This window comes from Schistocerca gregaria, chromosome X, assembly GCF_023897955.1.
Source record: "Schistocerca gregaria isolate iqSchGreg1 chromosome X, iqSchGreg1.2, whole genome shotgun sequence".
Classification (NCBI taxonomy): Eukaryota; Metazoa; Arthropoda; class Insecta; order Orthoptera; family Acrididae; genus Schistocerca; species Schistocerca gregaria.
In genome coordinates, this window is record NC_064931.1 from 160,185,421 (window position 1) to 160,209,789 (window position 24,369).

The following is a 24,369-nucleotide window of genomic DNA, read 5'->3' on the forward strand; positions in this document are numbered from 1 at the left end:
ATATAAGATTTCCTACAATGGCAGGGAATTTTGTACACGCCAAGCTTCCTTAAACCCAAGTCATCCTTTACTGAGCCAACAAGCGCTCTGATCTTGACTGGCAGATGAAAAACGCTTTTTATCTCATATCTTTTTAAAATTCTTCCTATTTTCAAAGATATGTTGCCAGAAAAAAGTAGGAAAGCAACCGAGTTACATATATCTTCTAATGGAAAGTGCAATGGATCTGTTTGTCTGTATAGCCGCTCTGTTTGAACACAACTTTAAGATGATCCAGCTCTTGTGTCAAGTTTTCTGCATTTGCGTTTTCATAAGCTTCTGTTGACAATGTCTGTAAGACCCCTATGCATTGGAATGATGGATAACTGCTCAATGCGTGCAGTTAATAGACCGTGTGCATGGGCTTTTGATAAACACTGCAGCCCAGTGTTCCATCATCCTCTTTGTAAACCAAGACATCTAGAAACAGAAGCTTTCCACCTCCTTCAACCTGTACCGTGTACCTGGAAACAGTTCAAAGCATCTCTCTCATGTGCGCAAATCATGGATTGCGGAAACAGTTCAAAGCATCTCTCTCGTGCGCAAACCATGGACCTATTGCTGATGTGCCTCCAGAAACAGATAGGTTTTAAAAATGCTATTCTCAGCACTGTGTCCTCAAATTCTTCCATAAATAAATTCACAACTCTAGGGGATAATGGACTCCCCATAGCCAGAACATCAGTTTGTCCAAAATATATCACATTGAATAAAAAGTACGTCAGCACTTGGTGACAAAGCTTAGTCATTTCCTTGTCCAGTTTTTCACCAATTAACAGCAAAGATTCTTCAAGAGGGACCTGGGCAAAAAGGATACTACATCAAAGCTGACTAGCAAATCGGAGGGACCAAGACACAAAGACTTCATTCGCTGTATTAAAAACTACAGAATTGGAAATAATATGTTCACAATTTCCAACATAAGGACTAAGAACAGACATTAAATGCTTGGGCAAGTTGTAAGTGGGAGCACCCAAGTTACTCATGATCAGCCGAAATGAAAACCCTTGCTTATGTACTTTGGGTACATTATGTCATTGGATCAGCAGCACCAGGATGAAGTTTTTTAAGTACATCAGGCAATGAACTATTCTTCAAAAGTGAAAGTTTTTCATTTTATGCATTCACTTGGGTTGTTCGGCAGTCTTCAGTATGCCGAGTCCTCAAGTAAATATTCATTTTTCCCAGAAAAGAAGAACCATGGCATTGCCATTGTCCGCTGGTAGAATTATTAAACCTTGGGCTTCTCTAATGTATCGGACTGCTTCCATTTCGAGAGAGAGACGTTACTCCATGGCGGTGCCCTATCCAATATGTGCGAGACCTCTTGCCTGATTTCTTTGGCTTGATCCTCAGGAAAGCTGGATACCACTTGCTCAACTTTGCAAATGAATTCAGTGATGGGAACATTCCTCAGTATAAGAGCAAAATTTAGGCCTTTGTGCAAAACTGATATCCTGGCATCGTCCAGTTCTTTACTCGTGAGGTCAAGACAGTCTGTCAGAGGGTGTTGCCATCCAGTACCGTGAGTCAAGAACAACGCCATTGAAAAACTTCAAAGACTGCATACTGACAGAATCCCTGTGCATCTAGTCTGATAGTGCCCAAGAATAATTATCCACACATTTCCTGAATACAGCTGACAGCAGTGATGATACCTCTGGGCGCGGGATTAGCCGAGTGGACTAAGGCGCTGCAGTCATGGATGTGCGGCTGGTCCCGGCGGAGGTTCGCGTCCTCTCTCGGGTGTGGGTGTGTGTGTTTGTCCTTAGGATAATTTAGGTTAAGCAGAGTGTAAGCTTAGGGACTTATGACCTTAGCAGTTAAGTCCCATAAGATTTCACACACATTTGAACTTTTTGATACCTCTGACTGCAAGTAAAATAAATTCTTGGCTAGTAATCCAGTTGTGTGCAAGTAAAATGAATGCGCTCCCTTGCTAAGGCAAAACTAGCATACTTCTTAATGTTGTTGGCCAATTTTGTATGAATACAATGAACAAATCTTGCAAATTTAGGTATAGTACCTTTATTGTAGCGTCTCAGGAAAAAAGTGCGCAACTATCTGACAGCCCTATGAATAGAGACAAGTTACCCTTTAAGTGAGGCTTGGAGCTGTGTTTTATTAGACATTAAAAAACAATGGTCTCAAATTCAGCCATGAGAATAGTTTTTGATAGTGATTTATCAACTTTGCCAGCTTCCACCACTGGGGTGCTATATGTTTACATGTGCAGAGGTCAGCATTGAGCTCAACACTCAACTGGAGAGACTACTACACGAAGCAAAACCATAATATGTGATGTCACAGTCGCCATGTTAAATTGGGGCAAAGTGTCAAATTGTTCTGCTGCATAGAAAAAAGCTGACAAATTATGCTTCTCAAAAATCTTACCTCTGTGCAACAGATTTTTTGCTTTAACTATTCACATTTTATTTCCTGAATGGTAAAACTATAATAGCGATACAAAATGACCAAAAAGTGGACATAAAACTTTGTTGTTATAGTTACCTCATGAGATATGTGTCAAACATTCACACATTTGATGAAAAGTGTATTTCTCTCTACACCTAATGAGAAAAAATCTGAACACATCATTAGGCAGCAAAACTGCTAAACCATTGCTTTGTTGCTAATTTCAGCTGCTAACTTTGGAAAAAATACTTAATAAAGGTTTTTATGTTAACAATTGACTGGCACGAAGTTTGGAAAAGGACGGTGGTGGTCAAATCAGTAATGTGTAAACCTCAACTTTTAATTTTTATTTGTTTTGCTTCATTCAATATATATTCACATGCTATACAATGGCAGATGTAATTACCTTCCCCAACCTCTGCCTATAGTTACTCTGTGCAGCAGCTGTTGTGTTTTTTGTGTTTGCCTTTAATTTAATCTGAAGGTGCACAGTAGCAATATGTTGTATTAAGTGTGACTCACACATCCTCAGTTAATGGCAGTAACTAGTGTATGCACTTTGCTATAAACATTGGCTTGTTCACCAAAGAAAACAAACAGAATTAATAGGCCTGTCATTAAGATGGTCTGATTTTAAAGTAAATCTCACTAGAGCAGAACAAAACATTTTTCTGTGTGCTGCACTATTGTAAACATTTCTCCAGATGGGTGAAGCAAACCACCTGTCAACCTTTATAGTAAAAGCAGCTGGGTTTGCCACAGGATTGGGCACATGTCGGGAACATTAATAAGTTCTTTACACTTAGCACACGTCAACATTTGCATACTCTTTCTCACAACATATCCCAACATACACTGAAGTGCCATAGAAAGTGGTATGGGCATGAGTGTTCAAGTACAGAGATAAGTAAATGGGCAGAATTCGGTGCTGCGCTCGGCAACGCCTACGTAAGACAATAAGTGTCTGGTGCAGTTGTTAGATCGGTTACTACTGCTACAATGGCTGGTTATCAATATCTAAGTGAGTTTGGACATGGTGTTATGTAGTTGGCACACGAGTGATGGTACACAGCATCTCTGAGGTAGTGGGGAATTTCCCGTTCGACCATTTCACGAGTGTACCGTAAATATCAAGAATCCAGTAAAATATCAAATTTCCGACACCGCTTTGGCCGGAAAAAAATCCTGGAAGAATGGGCCCAACGATAACTGAAGAGAATCATTCAGCCTGACTGAAGTGCAACCCTTCTGCAAATTGCTGCGTATTTCAATGCTGGGCTAACAACAAGTGTCGGCGCGCGAACCATTCAACGAAACATCATCAGTATTGGCTTTTGTAGCTGGTGGCCCATTTGTGTACACTTGATGACTGTACGACACAAAGCTTTACGCCTTGCCTGGGCCTGTCAACACCGACATTGGGTTGCTGGTCGTGTCGGCACCGACATTGGGTTGCTGGTCGTGTCGGCGGCACCGACATTGGGTTGCTGGTCGTGTCGGCGGCACCGACATTGGGTTGCTGGTCGTGTCGGCGGCACCGACAGTGGGTTGCTGGTCGTGTCGGCGGCACCGACAGTGGGTTGCTGGTCGTGTCGGCGGCACTGACAGTGGGTTGTTGATAACTGGGAATATGTTGCCTGGGCGGACAAGTCTCGTTTCAAATTATATTCGAGCAGATGGACGTGTACGGGTATGGATACAACCTCATGAATCCATAGATCCTGCCTGTCAGCTGGGGACTGTTCAAGCTGATGGAGGCTCTGTAATGGTGTGGGGAGTGTGCAGTTGGTGTGATATGGTACCACTGATACGTCTATTCACGACTGTGTTAAGTGAAAGGTACTAAAAGAGCCTGTATGATTTGCGATTATTTTGCCACTTTTACATATGTAATTTCCTTACTGCCACTAAGGCTGCTGACAAATTATGCTTCACAAAAATCTTACCTCTGTGGAACAGATTTTTTGCTTCCACTATTCACAATTTATTTCCTGTATGGTAAAACTATATAACAATACAAAATGACCAAAAAGTTGACATGAAAAATTTCTTATTATAATTACCTCATCAAATATGTGACGAACGTTCACACAATCAAACAATGTCCACTGTGCATTCTGATGGACTTGGGCATTGCTGCAGAGTTGCTCCAGGAGCACTCTTCAGAGGTTTAAACACTTCGCTGGCCACCAAACTCTCTGGACATGAACATTATTGAGCATATCTGGGATGCCTTGCAACGTGCTGTTCAGCAGAGATCTCCACCCCTCGTAGTCTTAAGGATTTATAGACAGCCGTGCAGGATTCAGTGTCAGTTCCCTCCAGCACTACTTCGGACATTAGTCGAGTCCATGCCATATCATGTTGTGGCACTTCTGTGTGCTCACGGGGTCCTACACAACATTAGGTAGGTATACCAGTTTCTTTGGCTATTCGGTGTGTAATAAATAATATTCTCCTGGTAGTCACTAAGTAGCATCGAATCACGAGCCTGAAAGTAACCAGTATCTTCACTATTATTAGTGAACTTATCACTGTGCTTCTTATGGCACAATAATTCATGAACAATGAAAGACCTCACATTCTCAGTGTCATCTATATTACTCTTGTCACTTGTAGTAACATTGTTCTTGAGCAACATTGTTCTCAGAGCTGACTGGAACTGTAATGTGGTGGGATTATTGTTCCAACCAAATGTGGATCTGACACATGGAAAAAAAGAGAGTTCGTATGTTAAAAAATACATTTGAGGTTCAATATCCTGAAACATAAACTCCTGGGAGAAACCTCTAACACCATGTATGCACATCAAAAAACTCAGCACAAATGTTTTTCATGGATGTACTAATGTACACCCACCATCAGCCCTTAATGTTTGAAGGAAGTTTTCTGCACGACAAAGAAATGCAGTCCAATAATTTACATTTTCAGTTATCAATGGTTGTTTAAAGCCCTTAGCATGAACATTGCTAGAGTTGCACACATCAAACAGTTTATCAATAATTCTGATGAATTCTACAGTGGCAGAGTTGTTGTTGTTGTGGTTGTTGTGGTATTCAGTCCTGAGACTGGTTTGATGCAGCTCTCCATGCTACTCTGTCCTGTACAAGCTTCTTCATCTCCCAGTACTTGCTGCAACCTACGTCCTCCTGAATCTGCTTAATGTATTCATCTCTTGGTCTCCCTCTATGATTTTTACCCTCCACACTGCCCTCCAATGCTAAATTTGTGATCCCTTGATGCCTCAGAACATGTCCTACCAACAGGTCCCTTCTTCTTGTCCAGTTGTGCCACAAACTCCTCTTCTCCCCAATTCTATTCAATACCTTCTCATTAGTTATGTAATCTACCCATCTAATCTTCAGCATTCTTCTGTAGCACCACATTTCGAAAGCTTCTATTCTCTTCTTGTCCAAAATATTTATCGTCCAGGTTTCACTTCCATACATGGCTACACTCCATACAAATACCTTCAGAAACGACTTCCTGACATTTAAATCTATACTCGATGTTAACAAATTTCTCTTCTTCAGAAAAGCTTTCCTTGGCATTGCCAGTCTATATTTTATATCCTCTCTACTTCGACCATCATCAGTTATTTTGCTCCCCAAATAGCAAAACTCCTTTACTACTTTAAGTGTCTCATTTCCTAATCTAATTCCCTCAGCATCACCTGACTTAATTTGACTACATTCCATTATCCTCTTTTTGCTTTTGTTGATGTTCATCTTATATCCTCCTTTCAAGACACTGTCCATTGGCATTGGCAGAGGCATTCTGAAAATCTGGGTACTGACAACACAATAGAAATTCATTCACATCAGGAACACTGGAGCTCATTGTCTGGGCTGCTACAGAGACATTTATTTTCTTGTTATAGAAATTCACATGTGAACCAGAGAGTGAACCGGCAATTTTTAAAGATTCACTCTTTCAGGTAATGTAACTTCGAAATGAAGTCCCACTTCATATCACTAGCTATACAATTAATAATTTTCTTTTCAGTTAAAGTATTACAAACTAATGGCATGGACCACTAATTGCATGAACATTGTCATTCGCAGGATACTTGAAGTAAGGGGCAAAATTTTCCTAGATTCAGTGAGCACTCGAGATTCCAGATTCAGTGAGCACTCGAGATTCTTCAGTGTCTGAATGTTAACAGCGACACCATCACATATCACTCACCTCGCAAGAAGACCTACAGACAACAGTTTCAGTACACACTCTCTCAATTTCTGTCACTACATCTGATGACAGTTTATTCACAAAGAACTGTGCACTTGGACACTTAACCTTTTCAGTATATGACGCTATCTGAAAAACTGAAGCTTCAGTAGCTAGTTCTTCTTAATCTATAATCAGTGTTTCCCAAAATCAACATAGCATGCATACACTTTTTATTGTTGTTCCACACAAACTGCTTCCTAATTGACATTCTATAAAAATAAGTGCACATTCTTTGATATCATTTGTCACTGGTAACTAGTCAAATTCGGGATTTACTGATGACACCCAACCTTGAAGAATACCGGGGGTGGGGCAAAAGAAACATAAGAGTGTACAAATCTATATGCCCTAGGGAAATAGAAATACAGAGTGAGGGTAAATTGTTTCGTTAGTTCACTATATTGTCTGGATTGCTTCGTTGCACCAGTGTTTTTCAATTGGGTAACAATAAAATCTAAAGGAAAGCAACTAAAATTTCCTGAAGAACACTTCTGATTGTCATTTACATAGCTTCTTTTTTCAGCAGTGATCAATTCTGCCATTGTTTCCTCCTTTTCTTCACGTCACTTCAGTTTCATTTGCAGTCATTTCATTTTTTTCCTAAGGGCCACAATTCTGTGAGAGACATAAGTCTGAACACTTGCATCACACTTCTCATGATTGCCATTGAATTCACACAACGTATTTGTCATTTGGATCTCATTTATTTCCTGAAACAAAATTAAAAGAATCCATCAGCAACAATTAGGAGTTACTAGAAATATACATTAACAGCAGTGTGTATCCTTGTTTCGAGTTAAATACATGGTTTTACCTTGGAGACTGATGGTTTATTCTGAACAAGTTGCCTTCTCCAAACATACATGAACCAATTGAATTAGTAATGACACTGTGCTCCCATGACTTCTTCTGCCATGGCGTCTATAAAACACAGGTTAGTTAATCTGATATGTTGGCTGACTGGCATCTGTAGGTGCGGACCACAGCAGGGTATGGAGCAAATGCAAAAGTGTGCGGTGATGTCACCCATGTAGCAATTCTGTGGGCAAAGGGCCATCGTGGGGCTGGGAGCAATAAGTGGACAAGAAGCAAAGCAAAGCTTGTTTGCGTGGATGACAAGCAAAGTTTGTCCATTTTCTGTTTAAACGTGCAAACAAAACATTCACCCTCACCATTCGATTGTGGCTGGAAATGGTGTTGAGGTGAGATTGCGAATGCTGTTCGCTGTACAGAAATCTTAAAATTCTGCAGAGGCAAATTGAGGGCCATTGTCCATGACAAGCAATTCAGGCAGACCTGTGATGCGGAATATGGACTGAAGTGCTTGCAAAGTGGAGTGAGATGTTATTGATGATGACATGGAAACAACAAAGGGTAATTTACTATATCCATCGACAACTACCAACCAGTGTGTGTTCCCAGTAATGGCCAGCAAAGTCTACGTGCACATTGCTAAGGTGGCTCTGCGCCTTGGACCACTCGAAAAAATGTTGTGGAGGGGTGGTCTGATGTTCCCCACGCACTTGAGACCATTCAGAAATCCTTTCTATTTGCATGTTCATGCCAAACTGTGTGCAATGTCTGTGTGTTAATTGTTTTGTGCGGACAACACCCTAATGACCTGGATGCAATAAGCTGAGTACATGTCTTTGAAGCACTTTCGGTATCACCACACACAAATGTCCTGACTTTGTGTGAAGCAAAATGACACCATGAACAGCAGAAAGATCATGTCGACGTGCAAAAGATCGAGGAAAAATGGGGCTAACAAGGTGCTTGATAGAAGATGGCCATCTGGTACGAATGTATCGGAGCAAAATTTGCAAATTGGGATTGGAAAAACGGCCTTGCACTAATTTGCGAAAATGGAAGGTAACCTGTTGGCAATGTCCATTTGTTGTGCATCAGTTTGAAAACATGCCACTTTGGAAGTGTTGAAGTCAGCATCAGGTCCCATAGGTAGATGCGAGAGAGCGTCTGCATTCTCATGCTTATAAGTGGGCTAATAAATGATCTTGTACTGGTAGTGGGAGAGAAGAACAGCCCAACATTGCAATTTCTGAGTACTACAAATAGGGATCAGTTTGGCCGGACTGAAGAGCGGCTGCAAAGGTTTGTGGTCCATGACCAAATAGACAGGTTTGTTTGGATCGAAATGAACCAAGTGTCGATCACTGAGCAATGCCATTTTCAATTTGTGAAAGGGTATGGCACAATCATGAGACCAAACAAAACAAACATGTTCTTGGCAAAGGCGATGCAAGGGAGCCACTATATGGGCTTCCTTAGGGATGAAGTGAATGTAATAATTGATCTTGCCTGAGACAGATTGCAATTCTTTGACATTTTGAGGCGGTTTGAAATCACGTGTTGCTTGCAAATGCACCTGTGTTGGATGAACACCTAGATAATTTATAATATGACCTAAATATTCTATTTCTGTCTGGAAAAACACACATTTTTCTTTATTGCGCTTGAGTCCAGCCTCAGCCAAAGCATGAAATAAAGGGTGCAAATTGGCAAGATATTCTTCTGCTCTGCAGCCAGCAACTACACTATCATCCAGGTAGTTTGGTCATGAAGGTATACAAGTAGTTAGCTGTTCTAGGTAGTGTTGGAAAATTGCAAGTGCTGATGCACTGCCGAAAGGCAAACGAAAGAACTTGAAAAGTTATTGATGATAAACACATTTTGCAAAGATTCACCAAGATGAATCTAAAGGTAAGCATCGCAAAAGTCAATTTTTGAAAAGTAGTGACCTGCACCTAATCAATCCACGAGTTCAGCAGTGCGAGGCAATGAATAAGTATCCACAACTGTCTGAGGATCGACAGTAGCTTTGAAATCAGCACAAATCCTCATTTTTCCTTATGGTTTGTGAACATAAACTACTGGGGAAGACCACTGACTTTGGTGCAATTGTGCCATTTTAAGGCCAGTGAGCCAGTTCTTTTACAACCTGTTCACAAAGTGCAGTAAGCACTGCACGTGCTTTGAAAAAGTGTGGTTGCACTTTGTCTTTAAGCATAACGTGTGCTACAAAGTTCTTGGCATTACCTGTGCCAAGAGCAAACAAGTTGTGAAAATTGGCAACACTGTCAGTTGGACTGAAATGAGACACAGCTAGCACATTACCCACAATGTTTTGACCAAACAATTCGAACAAGCAGAGGCCAAAAATATTAACTGGTGTCTACTTCGTAGCACTTGGAAGGAAACCGTCTTCTGCAGATTCTGATACTTGGCCGCAATGTTCAGTGTTCCTACCACTGGAATGTTCTGGCTGTTGTACCTACCACTGGAATGTTCTGGCTGTTGTACGCTGTAAGCCTATTTGTTGCATGAAACAGTTTTGATAGGCCTAACAGTTCATAAGTTTCATAGTTTAACAAGGTCACTGATGCACCTGCATCTAATTGAAGTTTTACTGTATGGCCTGCAATCACTAAAGGTACATACAACTTATTAGAGAGACATTGCACAGGGGAACTAGTTGTCTGAATAACAGCACACGATTGCCCTGTGGGAGCAACCTGTTTGGAATGTACAACATGCACTTGCTGCATAGGAGGGCACAATTATTTCACATTTTTGTGTTTTTAAGCAGACACTTTGGACATGTCCAGTTCGGTGGCAGGAGTAGCAAGTGGCTTGGTGTGACAATGTTCATGTTCATGTTTACGTGCTGTACAGCATCGGAGGCAAGATTTTGTACCACGCTGTTGGTGAGTGAAGCACAGCTTGTGCTTCAGCTGTTGACGCGTTAGTCTGCGAGGCTGTTTGTGTGCCGTTAAATGTGGCTGTTTATGGGACTGCGTTGCACTAGAGCTATTTGCACCTTTATGTTGTACAGCACAAATGTTACCAGAATGCTCAAAACTGTCTACAGTAAAATCACAAGTCTTGATAATCAATGATCTACAATATCTGCTCAAGAGGAGGATCGGAATATTTCAGAATCTGTTCTCTGATCCTACTGTCTGACACATTCTGCGTGATTGTGTCCCTGATCATATAGTTACTCTAATATTGTCCACATTCACAACAGAACTTCATTTCTGTGTTAAGCCTTGTAATATCTTTGTGACTTTTCAGTTATTGAGGTCTGCAACACTGCATGTAGTATAATGCAAAAAAGGCCCTCAATGGCTAAGTGCAAATAATCACAAGTGAACTTCACAGCACATAGCAAACTGTCTGATCACTTCTAAGAGTTCACTAATGGCGGTCCCTGGTCAATGATCTATAACCAACGGGGCGAGAGCTGCTCTTCTGTCTTCCGAGTAGGCTTCTCTCTGTTGTCATCCAGTCATTGGCGGATTGCACTTGGCAGGCAATTGGCCGAGGCGAAGTCGATATCTTCATCCTCAGCGCCACCTGTGGCGATCTTGGCGCCTGTGGTGCTTTTGTCATAGCAGTGTCTTGTTCAGATGACACAGCGACTAGATCATTTTCTTCAAGTTAATTCATAATGTATGAACACTGTGGAATGGAAATGAAGTCCCATGCTTCTTTACATGGTGTAGGGGAATTCTTTACAGAGCGTAGGGGAATGATGTGGGAAGCCCGCACCGCTTTACTAGGCAAGGTCCTAGTGGATGTGGTTTGCCATTGCCTTCCTCCGACCATGATGGGGATGAATGATGATGATGATGATGATGATGATGATGATGAAGACGACACAACAACACCCAGTCATCTCGAGGCAGGAAAAATCCCAGACCCCGCCGGGAATCGAACCCGGGCCCCCATGCTCGGGAAGCGAGAATTGTTCCAAAATCCTGCTGCAAATTATTGATGTCGGTTATATGGGTCTGTAATTCAGCATAGTACTTCTGTTTCCTTTCTTGTGTATTGGTCTGAAGTCTGTGCGAATTTCCAGTCTTCAAATTCAGTTCTCTCGGCACGTGAACGGTTTCATAGGATTGTTAAGTATGAAGCTATTGTATCAGCTGCTGTGAAATGATTCTAATTGGTATACTGTCTCAACAGGAAGACTTGCCTTTATTAAGTGATTGAAGCTGCTTTGCCGTGTGAAGTAAATCTGCTTCTACTTCTAAGCTACTCATGTAGGCAGTGTTCTTCATTCGAATTCTGGAATATTTACTTCATCTTCTTTGGGAAGGAATTTTGGAAAACTGTGTTTATTATTTCCTCTTTAGTGGCACTGTCATTAGTAACATTACAATTGCTTTTTTGTCAAATTTTGAGACAGAGTTTTTGTAGTAACACGGTTCACGTTTTCCGTCGCACTTCACATAGCATAGACCGGGAACTGCCTCCTTGGCATGCCCGATGTGAACTGACTGGGCACGGTCCCTGCTGCCTGAGTTGTTGTTGTTGTTGTTGTTGTTGTTCCGCCGGCAGAGGTTGCAGCCGAATTCTTGCGTGCCCTCTGGTGGACGGGACTCTACTTGCGGCAACTACCATCCGTGACGCGCCTCCCGCAATCTTTCTGGTGGCTACTGCACTCCTGGAGCATTGTGCAGGAGCAATGATCTCCACGTCCATCAGAAGGCTAGAGTCGAGGGGATCAGCCAACCCTCGAGCTGGAACCTTCAAATATGGCTGGAAGTGACCCACACGAAGAGGCCCCCCCATCATCCCACCACTGGAGCCTGGGGCAGAACGGGAGACAAGCCGTCGAACTCTGGATCCTGATTCACCTCGGGAGAGGCAAGACCCAGTGGCGGGGATGATTGGGAAGGGACGACCACAGGTGAACCAGCCTCCTGAGAAACCGGGCCTGCGAGGGGGCCCGGCTCTCACTGGGGCATCTTTAACGATGGCAATGCTGGTGCTGGAGCTACTGGAGGCTGCCAAGGCTGAGAGCCATTGCAGTGAGGCGGAGTCACAGGTGGGAGGGGCGGTATCGTCCCCTGAGAAACCAACACGGGTGCCAGCAATGGGTAAGCCGGTGCCCGGGGAGTCGGAGAGTGGGTGCCCAAATGTGGACGTAGCTGATTTTGGTGACGACGTACCTACCGGTGCCCCGCCTGCAAGGTATAGAGCTGGCGGCCATTGCGGCGCAAGACCACCACCGGTATCCAATGCGGATTGCGACCAAACCCACGTGCCCAGACTGACATACCCGGTGGAAAGCCGGGTACTCCGTTTTGCGACAAAAAAATACCGAAGCACCTACAAAAATCTCGGAAGATCTGCGAAATACCAAGTGCTCAATTTCTCTGTGAATACCGGGCCAGTAAACGTGTCTCTGAGCAAAGGTTTTAGTACGGGAAACACCCCAATGCCCCTCAAGTAATAATGTGAGGACTTCGCTTCGCAAACTTGCAGGAACAACCACGCGAGGAGCTGTATCATTGAAAGCCAGAAGGAGAACTCCTTCCAAGATGGAGAGGCGGTCTTGTAGAACAAAATAATTACGAAGAGGGTCCGAGGCCCGGCCTGGAGGTTGGGATGACCACCCCTGCTGAATGAGGCGAACTACTTGCCGGAGAACCGGGTCAGCTGCCCTTTCCCTGTGCGACTCTAGAACTAGTGATCGGGAAGCCATCAACCAATTGGCGGGATGCCACATCCAAATGAAAACACGTAATCTCCTCTTGATCGAACTTAGGATCCGGGCCCACCGGAAGACGGGAAAGAGCGTCTGCATTGGCATGCTGTCCAGTAGGGTGAAAATGAATGTCATAATGGTACTAACGCCCTTGCGCAGAAGGCAGTACAGGGGGCGGGCTATGATGAAAGCCCTGGCAATGAACCAGTAGTAATAGGCAATCTTGCCTAAAAAAAAAGCTTGTAACTCCTTCAGCAAAGCGGGCCACGGAAGGCCGACGATACCTTGGACCAAACTGCGTAGAGGCTGTACGCTGTGCCAAAAGATGATGTAGCCCACATACTCAATGGACGGTTGGAAGAAGTTTGACTTACTCAGGTTGCAACACAAGCCCACGGACCTGAATTTGAGAAAGAGGGTGTGAAGGTTGTGCAAGTGTTCCTTTGTGCTGCAGCCTCTCATCCAGGTAATTAATACAATGAGGGATTGTCGACATGACGTGCTCAAGATAATGCTGGAATATCACCGGGGCACTTGGTATTCCTAAGGCCAATCGCTGGTATTGGTAAAGGCCAAACGGGGTGTTGACGACCACCAGCCGTTTGGAGTCCTCATCAAGTAGTATCTGATGATAAGCCTCCGAAGAAAAATATTGGCCTCCTGCCATGGCAGAGAACAATTCATCAGCACGAGGCACAGGATAGGTGTCCACAACAAATTGGGAATTAATGGTGGCCTTGAAATCGCCACAAAGACGTAATTTTCCCGAGGGTTTCATGACAATAACGAGGGGCGAAGCCCACTCACTAGAAGAAATGGGAAGAACGAGCCCGAGGGCTGTCAGCCGGTCTAGCTCTTCTTTTACCTGAGGGCAGAGAGCCAAGGGGATCTGCCTCGTGCATAGAAAACGCGGGCGAGCTGATGCCTTCAACGTTAAGTGAACTTCAAAGTCTGAAACACGCCCCAGGCCCTCCTCAAAGATATCCAGAAAGTCAGAGATCAAAGATTGATAGGGAACGTTTTCGGAGACCAACTGTATGGTGTCAGCGATGGAAAAACCAAAAGCTTGAAAGGCATCCAAGCCAAAAAGGTTAGTGAAGCTTGCATCACTGACAACAATAAATGTAATAGGCCGAGTGACTGATTTGTAAGTAACGTCGGTAGTGAATTGACCCAGTAGGGAAATGAACTGTTTACCATAACCGTGTAGACGCGGTAAACTGGCGCCAAAGGGGGCGACCCAAGGTCGGAGTAAGTTTGTGCATTCAACAAGGAAACTGCTGCGCCCGTATCTACATGCAGTTGTAATCGGCGCGAACGAACCGACACCTCGATAAAGAGTTTGTGTGCCAATGCGTCGGGAGCCTGGCCCGATGAAACTTCCTGAATGTCAACGTCCATGTCCTCTGTACCTGCTTCCTTCGATTCTTTTGAGGCTGAGCTGCAAACTTTAGCAATGTGTCCTTTTTTATTACATTTGCGACATACAGCCCAACGCTGGGGGCACTCTGACCGATCGTGATGTATATAGCAAGACGCACAGGATGGTAACAAAGGCTGCCGGTCAGAACTCTGTTTACGCACCAAGGGGATCTGCCTCATGCATAGAAAACGCGGACGAGCTGATACCTTCAACGTTAAGTGAGCTTCAAAGTCTGAAACACGCCCCAGGTCGCACGTCGTCCACCCCGGACGCAATGGACTGCCGCGATGTCGCACCACGCTTCCAACTGTTGACCTGCGGCGTGAGAGACTTCATACGATTGAGCAATGGACAGGACTTCCTCAAGGGAAGGGTCTTCTAACTGCAGGGCCCGTTGCTGGAACTCTCTATCAGGGGCCGAACGAACAATAACGTCGCGCACCGTAACGTGGGCATACGACTCTCGTGACTGCTGACAAAATGACACTTGTGATTAAGACCGTGCAGGGTAGCGACCCACGCACGGTAAGACTGATGGGGCTGCTTCTTGCATTGATAGAACTCGACCCGAGCCGCCACAACATGCTTGCGGCGGCGATAATATGAAGACAGCAATGAAGACAATGCGTCAAAAGACAAGGACGAGGGTTCCTGCAATGGCACTAGCTGCCGCAAAACTTGATGCAACGAGGGAGATATCCAAGACAAGAAAAGAGCACAACATACCTCCCCATCGGCAACGTGAAATGCCTGGAAATGCTGCCAAAGGCAATGTTCATATGGGTCCCAATCTTCCGCCATCTCATCTTATGGGGGAAAGGGAGGAGGGAACGGCACTGGAGCAGACTTCGTGGAGAGCAACGCCAGAAGCACTTGTTTCATGGTTGCCATGAGCTCCGTCTGCTGCTCAACCAAAACCCGCACTAAATCCTCCATGCCGTGGGTAAACTGCGAAACCAGAACGACGACGCAACACGTGAAAGAACGACCCTACTCGTCACCAATTGTGTAGTAACACGGTTCACGTTTTACGTCGCACTTCATGTAGTGTAGACTGGGAACTGTCTCCTAGGCATGCCTGATGTGAACTGACTGGGCACAGCCCGTGCTGCCTGAGTAGTTGTTGTTGTTGTTGTTGTTGTTGTTGTTGTTGTTCCGCCGGCAGAGGTCGGGGCCGAATTCTCACGTGCCCTCTGGTGGACGGGACTCTACTTGCGGCAACTACCGTCCGTCCATGACGCGCCGTGCCGATGTGCGCCTCCCACGATCTTTCTGGTGGCTACTGCAGTTTTGTCATGCAAACTATTAAAACGATCTAACATTGAAGTCCGCACTAAGTTTTGAACTTGAGTAAAATATTGCTAGTCTTAGAGATTTTGCATTCTTATACATTTAGCATGCCTTTTCTACTGCTTTTGCAACAGTGTTTCGTGTACCGTAGGAGATCAGTATTCTCTCTTATTAATTTATTTGGTATAAATCTCTCAACTGTCATAAATGCTATTTCTTTGAATTTAAGCCATACCTGGGGAAGGAGTGCCCGTCACATTGAGCTTTCTTTGTCAGACGTCATATGATAGACCCATGTTCCACCCCCTTTGATGTTATGGTGCAAGGAGAAAACCACTCTGCCTGATACCATATTAGGCACTGGAGAGACAACCCCATTCACTTGCCTACATTCTTGTCTGAGAGTTTCTACAGTACCCATTGAAAACAGATGCATGGTATTGATGTCTAATTCCATTGGGAACTGTGTGCATCACACCCGTATTATTGTCAAAAAGTTGGTCATAAAGATTTAAGTCCTTTATTTTACAGATTATTATTATTATTATTGTTATTATTATTATATGGGCCTATATGGTTCAAATAGCCTCCACTGAATATGGTCACACAGTGACTGAAATCAGTCTGTAAAATAAAGGATTTCAATCTTTACGACTGATGCTGCCATTTATCCAAAATATATTGACATACATGGTATTCCAATTTGTTGTGCATGAAGTCCACAACACTGCCAATTGAGAGGTCGACTGTGTGTACAATTTGCCTTACACAAATGCAATGATAACAATTTGCCTTACACAAATGCAATGATAAGACTTGAATGAACCCTTCTACATAGCACGTCTTCGGAGGTGGATGTGATAGGCCACCTTTGACTTTTTCTCATACTGCACAATGTTCCGGCTTTATAAAATTCTTGGAACCAAAACAATGCCTTTTTTTGTAGCATTACACTCACTCTGTAAACATCCATTTGTTGGCAATGAATTATAGCTGAGAACATTTTCATTAAATGCAGAAATCGTATTACACTTCACACTTCAGTCGCCAACCATGTACAAGTCTCTCCATCCACTGGTGGTATTTGAAAGCTCTGATTCACTCTTCTGTCTAGGCATGTTCAATTTGCGTGAGGTATTTATATATCCATGTGTGCCCTTGTTACCTTATTTATTGAATCACACTCACATATATAAATTTTTCAGCTGTAGCATATGCAACTTAACCATGAGTAAGTTTTTGAAAATGCTGTTCCAGTAAGAGACTTTAGTTGTACTTGTTTGCAGCATTAGAGTTAGCAAGTAAATTCATTGCTAAGCTAAGAAGTATAACTCTTTGTTCCTGTTCTATCTCTAAAAATGTTTCTTGTATTTTTTGCAGTTCATATACTTTTTGGCACAATTCCTCAGTGCCAGTGAAAGAGTATGTTCACGCCTGGTGATTCCTAATGTACATTATCCATTTCATGTTGGTCTGTACTTGCAGGTAAATGTAAACTATGAAGTAGTTATTAACTAACTTCTCATGGGTTGGTTTCAGTCATGCACAACTTTTTAAAACTAATTATTGCCTTATGTATCTGAAATATTTCTGTGTTGAATAATTCAGGTAGACTGTGTAGTATATAAAAATACACACAAACATTAGAGGTTACACTTAAGTTTTCTACATTTCTGATAAAATTTTGGATAATTCAGCTCAGGAGAGATCCAGTGATAGGAGAACTCGCAATCAAATATCTTTGTTGGTTTTGTGTAAGGTTTTTTTTCTGTATGAGAGATAATAGTAGTCATACTTCAGATTTTTTTTCAAGGTTGGTCTAGTTACATAAGCTTTTTTAAAAATATTGCATATTCAGGTTCTTGAAAGAAGCTATCATGTTCAACTTACTTTCTATTTCCAGTCAGTCACATATGCGTTCATGGTGGTGATTTTCACCTAGGGTTGGAGCTGTCCTGCCTAATAAGTTGTCTCTCTACTTGTAATGGTTATGTTCACAGTTCCTCACAAGGAACCATACGAGTGTGAGTTTACAAGTTCATTTTTAGCAAGGCTCATTTGACACGAAAATGTTAGCTACTAATGACTGAGCATGTGCACAAGGTGGTTTACAGAAAACGAGTGTCCAAGAGGTGCAGAGATGAGATGTATGTATTACACTTCACAGAATGGACATCGTCGGCATCCAAGAAAAGTTTAAAACAAACCATTAACTTGCACCATGGACACCGAATGAGAAAAGGCACACCACAGTGGTCACAAAGCTTTGTACCATCAAGTTCGGAGGCGAACTCCTATGAAGTTACAAATCGTGCAGGATGTTCAGCTAGGAATCCACTCTTAAAGAATGCATATAGAAGCATACTGGTGTAACAACACACTGATGAAATATGATGGCATGTAACCGAATGCAATGTATGTATGCTGGTTATTGTGAATCTGATTATCCTTTAAGGTGTAGCTGCAGATAGTGTGATAATATGTTGTATTGGCATGGAAAAAAATAAACATCCAGAGGCTGAGTTTGTCCAGTGGTTCCAGGTGGTATGAATAGCAATGTCACACACTTTTCAGGATGGTAGTTTGCTCTAAAGGCATACGATTTTTATACACAGACCAAAACTCGAGCAAACCCAAGTCCCTTTGACCAGCTGGCCAAAAGCAGTGCTCATACCACAGTTGTAGTTCTCTTACACCCTTTATCCCACTCTAGCTTGCTGTGACTTAAGTATTCCCTACTGCCCTTGCAAGGTCACACACATGAAGAAGAGTCATAGGGGGCAGAGCCTTCAACTTCTCAGCTCAGAACACAATAAATAACTTTCTGGCGCCAATTTACTATCCAGATGAAGAATTGGCATAATTGAATATGAATCTATTAAGGCATTGATGTTGATCAAACTCTCTTGGTACCTCTAATTTTCAGAGGTCCTTTCATATGTATTTCCTCTTCAAATCTCAATTGGTCGGAGTTGGAAGCAAATTCCTTACTAAACGATGGGATAAGTTTGTTTATCTTGTTTACAAAGATTCTGTAGTTCGCTGTACATCGTCAACTTGACACTTTGTTTGAAATTTCTTTATCTCATGTCTTTCAGTTCTGTAGCACTGTTTGAAGTTGTGCAACCATCCACTACTTACCTGGAAATCACTTTAATATTCTGTCTTCCGCAATTTCATGTGCATAACATAGTACATCACTTTCGTACCCATCCTGTAAATTATATCAAAATCCTTGAAACACGCAGACACAAGATTTTGTAACAAGTGTGCCTTGTTTTTCCTTGAATATCTGTAGTTTTTCTTATGCACTGTATGATCATATAGCTGCGGACTTATTCTAAATCTGTTCATAATATTTTTTTTTACTCTGCTGCTGATTATCTTCTATGTATGTGATTATGTTTAGTAACCACTCCTTGGACGATGATTTCCCTTTGCTATGTTTTGCTGGAGACTTGCTTTGTGGCTCCCTGTCTGATGAAGATGATGAACTACATGGCTTGAAACCTGTTTCAATATCACTTTCACTTTTTAAGCACATATTGTCATCATTGTACTCCTCATGTACATTGTCTGCACTGACAAACATGTACGATACCATCTTCCAGAAACACTAACATTTCATATGCAACTTCTTTCTCACTCTGTTAAATTCCTTGTGTTCCTTTCTGACAAAATGTCAACTTCGGCAACTTTTGTTGCACACATAATGCAATGTTTGCTTTGTTTGTCATTGCCATTGCTATGCTTTGTATCGACACCCCAAGCACTGTAGTTACTCATCAACTAAGCAGTTAAACTACACTCCATAGCCTCGTGCTGTTCTCACCGTTGGAGATGTCTAGTCCCACCCCTGTCACCATTTGCAGCCAATATTGTGGTTGCATGGTAAACAATATGTGGGGCGTCAAATGCCGTAAATGTCATTGTTTTTCATGTATGTAATTACAACTGTTGCTTGATCAAGTTAACATCAGTTTAGAACTTATTCTTTCTTTAGACCTTTTCTGTTGTTTTCAGTTCCATACTCTCCAAATAAAAAACTATACTTGTCAAAAAATGTACTTTTAAAAATATAAGACGTTTTTTTTTAATTTATTATATGCAGTCAGTGTTGGGCAACATATTAAATTTTAATTTTCATTTCTTTTTTTACCATTTTATACTTTTATAGCCATTGGAATATTTAGTGAATCTTAGATCCTGCAGCTGTCAATGAAAGGGTTGGCCCAGAGAAAAGACGTCAGCTTTGTCTACAGATTATGTGATTAATCACTGATTGCTCACAACTCGCACAATGTTTCAGGGAAAGTCTTGAGTACATAGGAAGTAAATATCCAAATTATCCTTTAGTTCTAGGTGGAGACTATAATCCAGCATCCATTGATGGTAAATTACACATTTATCACAGGGGGCAGAAGCAAAGATTCGTGTGAAGTTATTCTAGGAGCGCTCTCAACATACAACCATGAGCAATTGATTAGAAAACCAGCTCTAGATGGGAACATGTTAGATATCTTGCTGACAAACAGACCTGATCTTTTTGAGGAAGTTAATCTAGAAGAAAGTATTAGTGACCATAATGTCGTTGTGGCTTCTATGTCAGTGGAAGTTGCAAAAAAACAAAAAAGAAACGGCGTAGAGTTTTCTTGTTTGGGAAAGCAAATAAAAGGGTCATTAATGAATATCTTTGTAGTCAGCTCCAAGCATTCACCACGGGACACAACGATATTGAGCATCTTTGGTCGTAATTTAAAGGTATTTTCCACCATGTGCTAGAAAAGTATGTGCCTAACAGAAATATAGAGGAGGGAAAGGATCCACCTTGGTACAACAAACATATCAGGAAGTTGCTGTGAAAGTAGAAAATTTTGCACAGTCGTTTTAAACGTAGTCACTGCTCCGCTGACGAACAGAAATTATGCGAAATGAAAGCAGCTGTCAGAAGGACACTGAGAGATTCTTTTAATGAATTTGAAAGCAATATTTTATCTGCAGATTCTAAAAATAACCCCAAAAAGTTTTGGTCGTACGTAAAATCTATGCACGCTACCAATAATTCAATACCTTCTCTTGCTAAGAGCACAGGTAATGTAACTGATGATGATAAACAGAAGGCCGAAATTCTAAACCTAGCTTTCAAAATCTCGTTTACGGTAGAGGACTGCAGCACCATTCCCCCTTTAAAAGGATGGCTGACAAAGTGTTTAGTGTATCTGGGATTGTAAAACTTTTAAGATCTTTAGATGCCAGGAAGGCATCTGGCCCAGACTGTATCCCTGTAAGATTTTCTGTTGACTATGTTATAAATATAGCACCATTCTTATCCATCATCAGAGATCATTGGTACAGCGGAAAGTTCCACTGGGCTGGAAGAAGACCCAGGTCATAGCAATCTATAAAAAGGGTAGAAAATCGGATGCACATAATTAATGGCTAATTTCACTGACATTGATTTATTGTACAATTGTGGAACATATTTTGTGTTCAGACATAATGACCTTTCTAGACTCTGAGAAGCTCATCTGCAGAAACCAGCACAGTTTTATGAAACAGCGGTCATGTGAGACACAGCTAGCCCTGTTTGTGCATGATATACAATAGGCTCTAGATACCAGCTCCCAGGTTGATGTCATATTTCTCGACTTTTGAAAGGCATTTGACACAGTTCTGCACTGCCACTTGCTACAAAAAGTGCGCGCTTACAGTCTATCCGATGACATATGCGATTGGATAGAAAGTTTTCTAACAGACAGGGAGCAGTATGTCATCCTGAACGGGGTGACTTGAACAGAAACATGTGTAACTCCAGGTGTGCCCCAGGACAGCGTAATAGGTCCTCTGCTTTTTACGATTTACATAAACCATTTGGTTGATGGTATTGACAGCAGGCCTTAGACTGTTTGCCGATGATGCTGTAGTCAACAGGAAAGTAGTATCACACGAAAGTTGTGAACAAATCGGTGAGGAGTTGCAGAAAATAAATGCATGGTGTAATGACTGGCAGTTATCTCTCAATATTAGTATGTGTATAACAAGGCGAAAATCTCCATTAATGTACAAGTACAAAATATATGCCCAGTCTTTTTAAAGTGATAACGTCCGTCGAGTATCTGGGTGTGACTGTTCGAAATGATCCCAAATGGAATGATCAGATTACACAAGTAACGAGTAAGACAAGCTCTAGATTGCGCTTTATTGGTAGAATCCTGAAGCGATGCAGTCCTTCAACGAAGGAAATAGCTTACAATATGTTAGTTCGTCCAGTCTTGGAGGATTGTTCGTGTGTATGGGACCCTTACTCATTGGGTCTGATTCAAGATATTGAGAAGGTCCAAAGAAGAGCAGCAAGATTCGTGACTGGTACATTTAGCCATCGCGAGAGCGTTAAAAATCTCATAGAAAGTTTGAAGTGGGACACACTTGCAGATAGACGGCACACTAAATAGAAGGGGCTTCTCACTAAATTCCGAAATCAGATCTTCACCGAGGATGTAGAGCATATATTATTACCACCAACTTTCAAATCGCGCAGTGATCACCATTCAAAGATAAGGGAAATAAGAGCTAGTACTGAGGCGTTCAATCAGTCATCTTTCCCTCGCGCGATCTGCGAGTGGAACAGAGTGAGGGAAATATGAGTTGGGCACGAATTGTGCCCTCCGCCATACACCGCTTGGTGGCTAGTGGAGTATATATATGGAGATGTAGATTCTTGTTGATGCCCATTAAAAATATAAAGACAGGTAGTAGCACGAGTTCAAACGGTTACACAAATAGCTTGGAGAGCAATGTGCTGTAAGTATATCCTGTCATGTGAAGGATGATAAAAACTTTGTAAGACTCTGATGTACTTCTTTTTGTAAGGAAGTATTCTCTATTTTAAAGTTTCTAATTTGAATCTGCAACTGGGCCAGTGTTAATCCAGTCATTTCATTTGCTTTATACTGTGCAACTGGGTGTTAAAGACATGCTAATGAGAATATGTAAAGTGGACCTGCTTGAGAGAGAGAGGGAGAGAGAGAGAGAGAGAGAGAGAGAGAGAGAGAGAGAGAGAGAGAGAGTGTTTTTTCCTTTACTCCTTTGCACTTTCATATCGATAACTACTGTTGGCTAGATGTCGTTTTCATCCATACTGCCTTCTTAGTCATTGTCCGAATTTCATCCTTTTATTCAGAGCTCTTCACCTTTCACTTTGTGTTGCTGTAGCATAGTTTCTCACTTCATGTGTTTCTGTCATAAAGCCAGTTTTCTGTTTGCATGTTGCTGTTGAATGGTTTCGAACTCTGGTGCTTTTTATTTTCTATATACTATCTTGATATAGTTCCTGATAAATTTGTGTGCATCCTTTTTTAAGTTGAATGTGTTTCTTTAGTAAATATTCTCTTTTGTAATTTGATGTTTTATGGAGTTTCTTATGTTTCCTTATTGGTTTCCAGGGTCTTCTTTTGGATGAATTTGGATGCAGAGAACTCTGTTCAGCAGAGCTTTCATCAAATCCATATCCGGTTACTGCAGTTGATTTAACCCAAACGTCACAGATTGGTGCAGTGAAACAAACATTTCTTTTACCTTGTAATTCTGATGGTTGCCTTGTAAATGCACAAGGCAGAGTTCATGCTACAGATGATACAGGAGTTCATGGGTAATCATGAGTAAAATTATTTGTGTGTATGACATTATGAAATAACCATACATCTGTTGTGGCTGATTTTTAGAGTTCTATACCTTAATTGGTACAAACAGAACACTTATAAGATCACTTTGTGGTCCATCTTTCTCTCCATCTTTTTATTAAGATCTCATTTTGTCAGGAATGGATAGAGATAGCAAGTTGAAATATATGAGAAATACCAAGGTCTATGGTGTAAAACATTTAAGCTTCTAGATCAGTGCAATAAAAAGATATGGCCACTTATGTCACACATTTTGATACTTGCAATCTCACTCGTCAAAACCTATAGATGAATACATACATCATTAAGTGTGTACAGACCTGCAGAGCGTGTCTCCTGCTCGCTCTTGTCCGGTTTTTATGTACAGGCAGCAATGTAAATATTTAAGTGTGCCACAAGTTTATATTCTTACTTCTCTTGCTATGTGATAAATAAAATGATGTTGACATGAGGATAAACAAATCTCCAAAAATATTCAGGAGTAATACCTCTGTTTAATAGAGATCCTGAGAAAACATCAGCTTAAAATGCATCACTTCTAAAGCTGTTAACCGTTATTAACACACCCAGAACATAATTCATATTTTAGTATCATTTAATTTCTATACATACTAGAGTATTTTACAAAGTGAATATCGAACAGGACAGAGACGGGGTGGTAGATCATTACGTACAGGCAAATGTAGGTGCTAGCTATGTAGCTGGCCCAAGAAACTTAATAACACATACAGGGTGTTGCCCATTGCCGAAAGAACTGAGGCAGCATGAGCTGC

The 24,369-nt window shown here is 41.9% G+C and overlaps 1 protein-coding gene across 2 annotated transcripts in view; it reads left to right on the top strand.

Annotated features, from left to right (window-relative positions):
• Nucleotides 1-24,369, top strand: part of LOC126298438 (guanine nucleotide exchange factor C9orf72-like) — an 86,165-nt gene that overhangs the window by 27,105 nt on the left and 34,691 nt on the right. Inside the window, exons 3-4 of one of the 2 annotated variants that reach the window (XM_049989764.1) lie at nucleotides 17,298-17,402; nucleotides 23,360-23,565. In XM_049989764.1, coding sequence (XP_049845721.1) covers nucleotides 17,298-17,402; nucleotides 23,360-23,565 — 311 coding nt within the window. The remainder of the gene's footprint in view (nucleotides 1-17,297; nucleotides 17,403-23,359; nucleotides 23,566-24,369) is intronic. The other variant, XM_049989766.1, reaches the window with a different exon arrangement.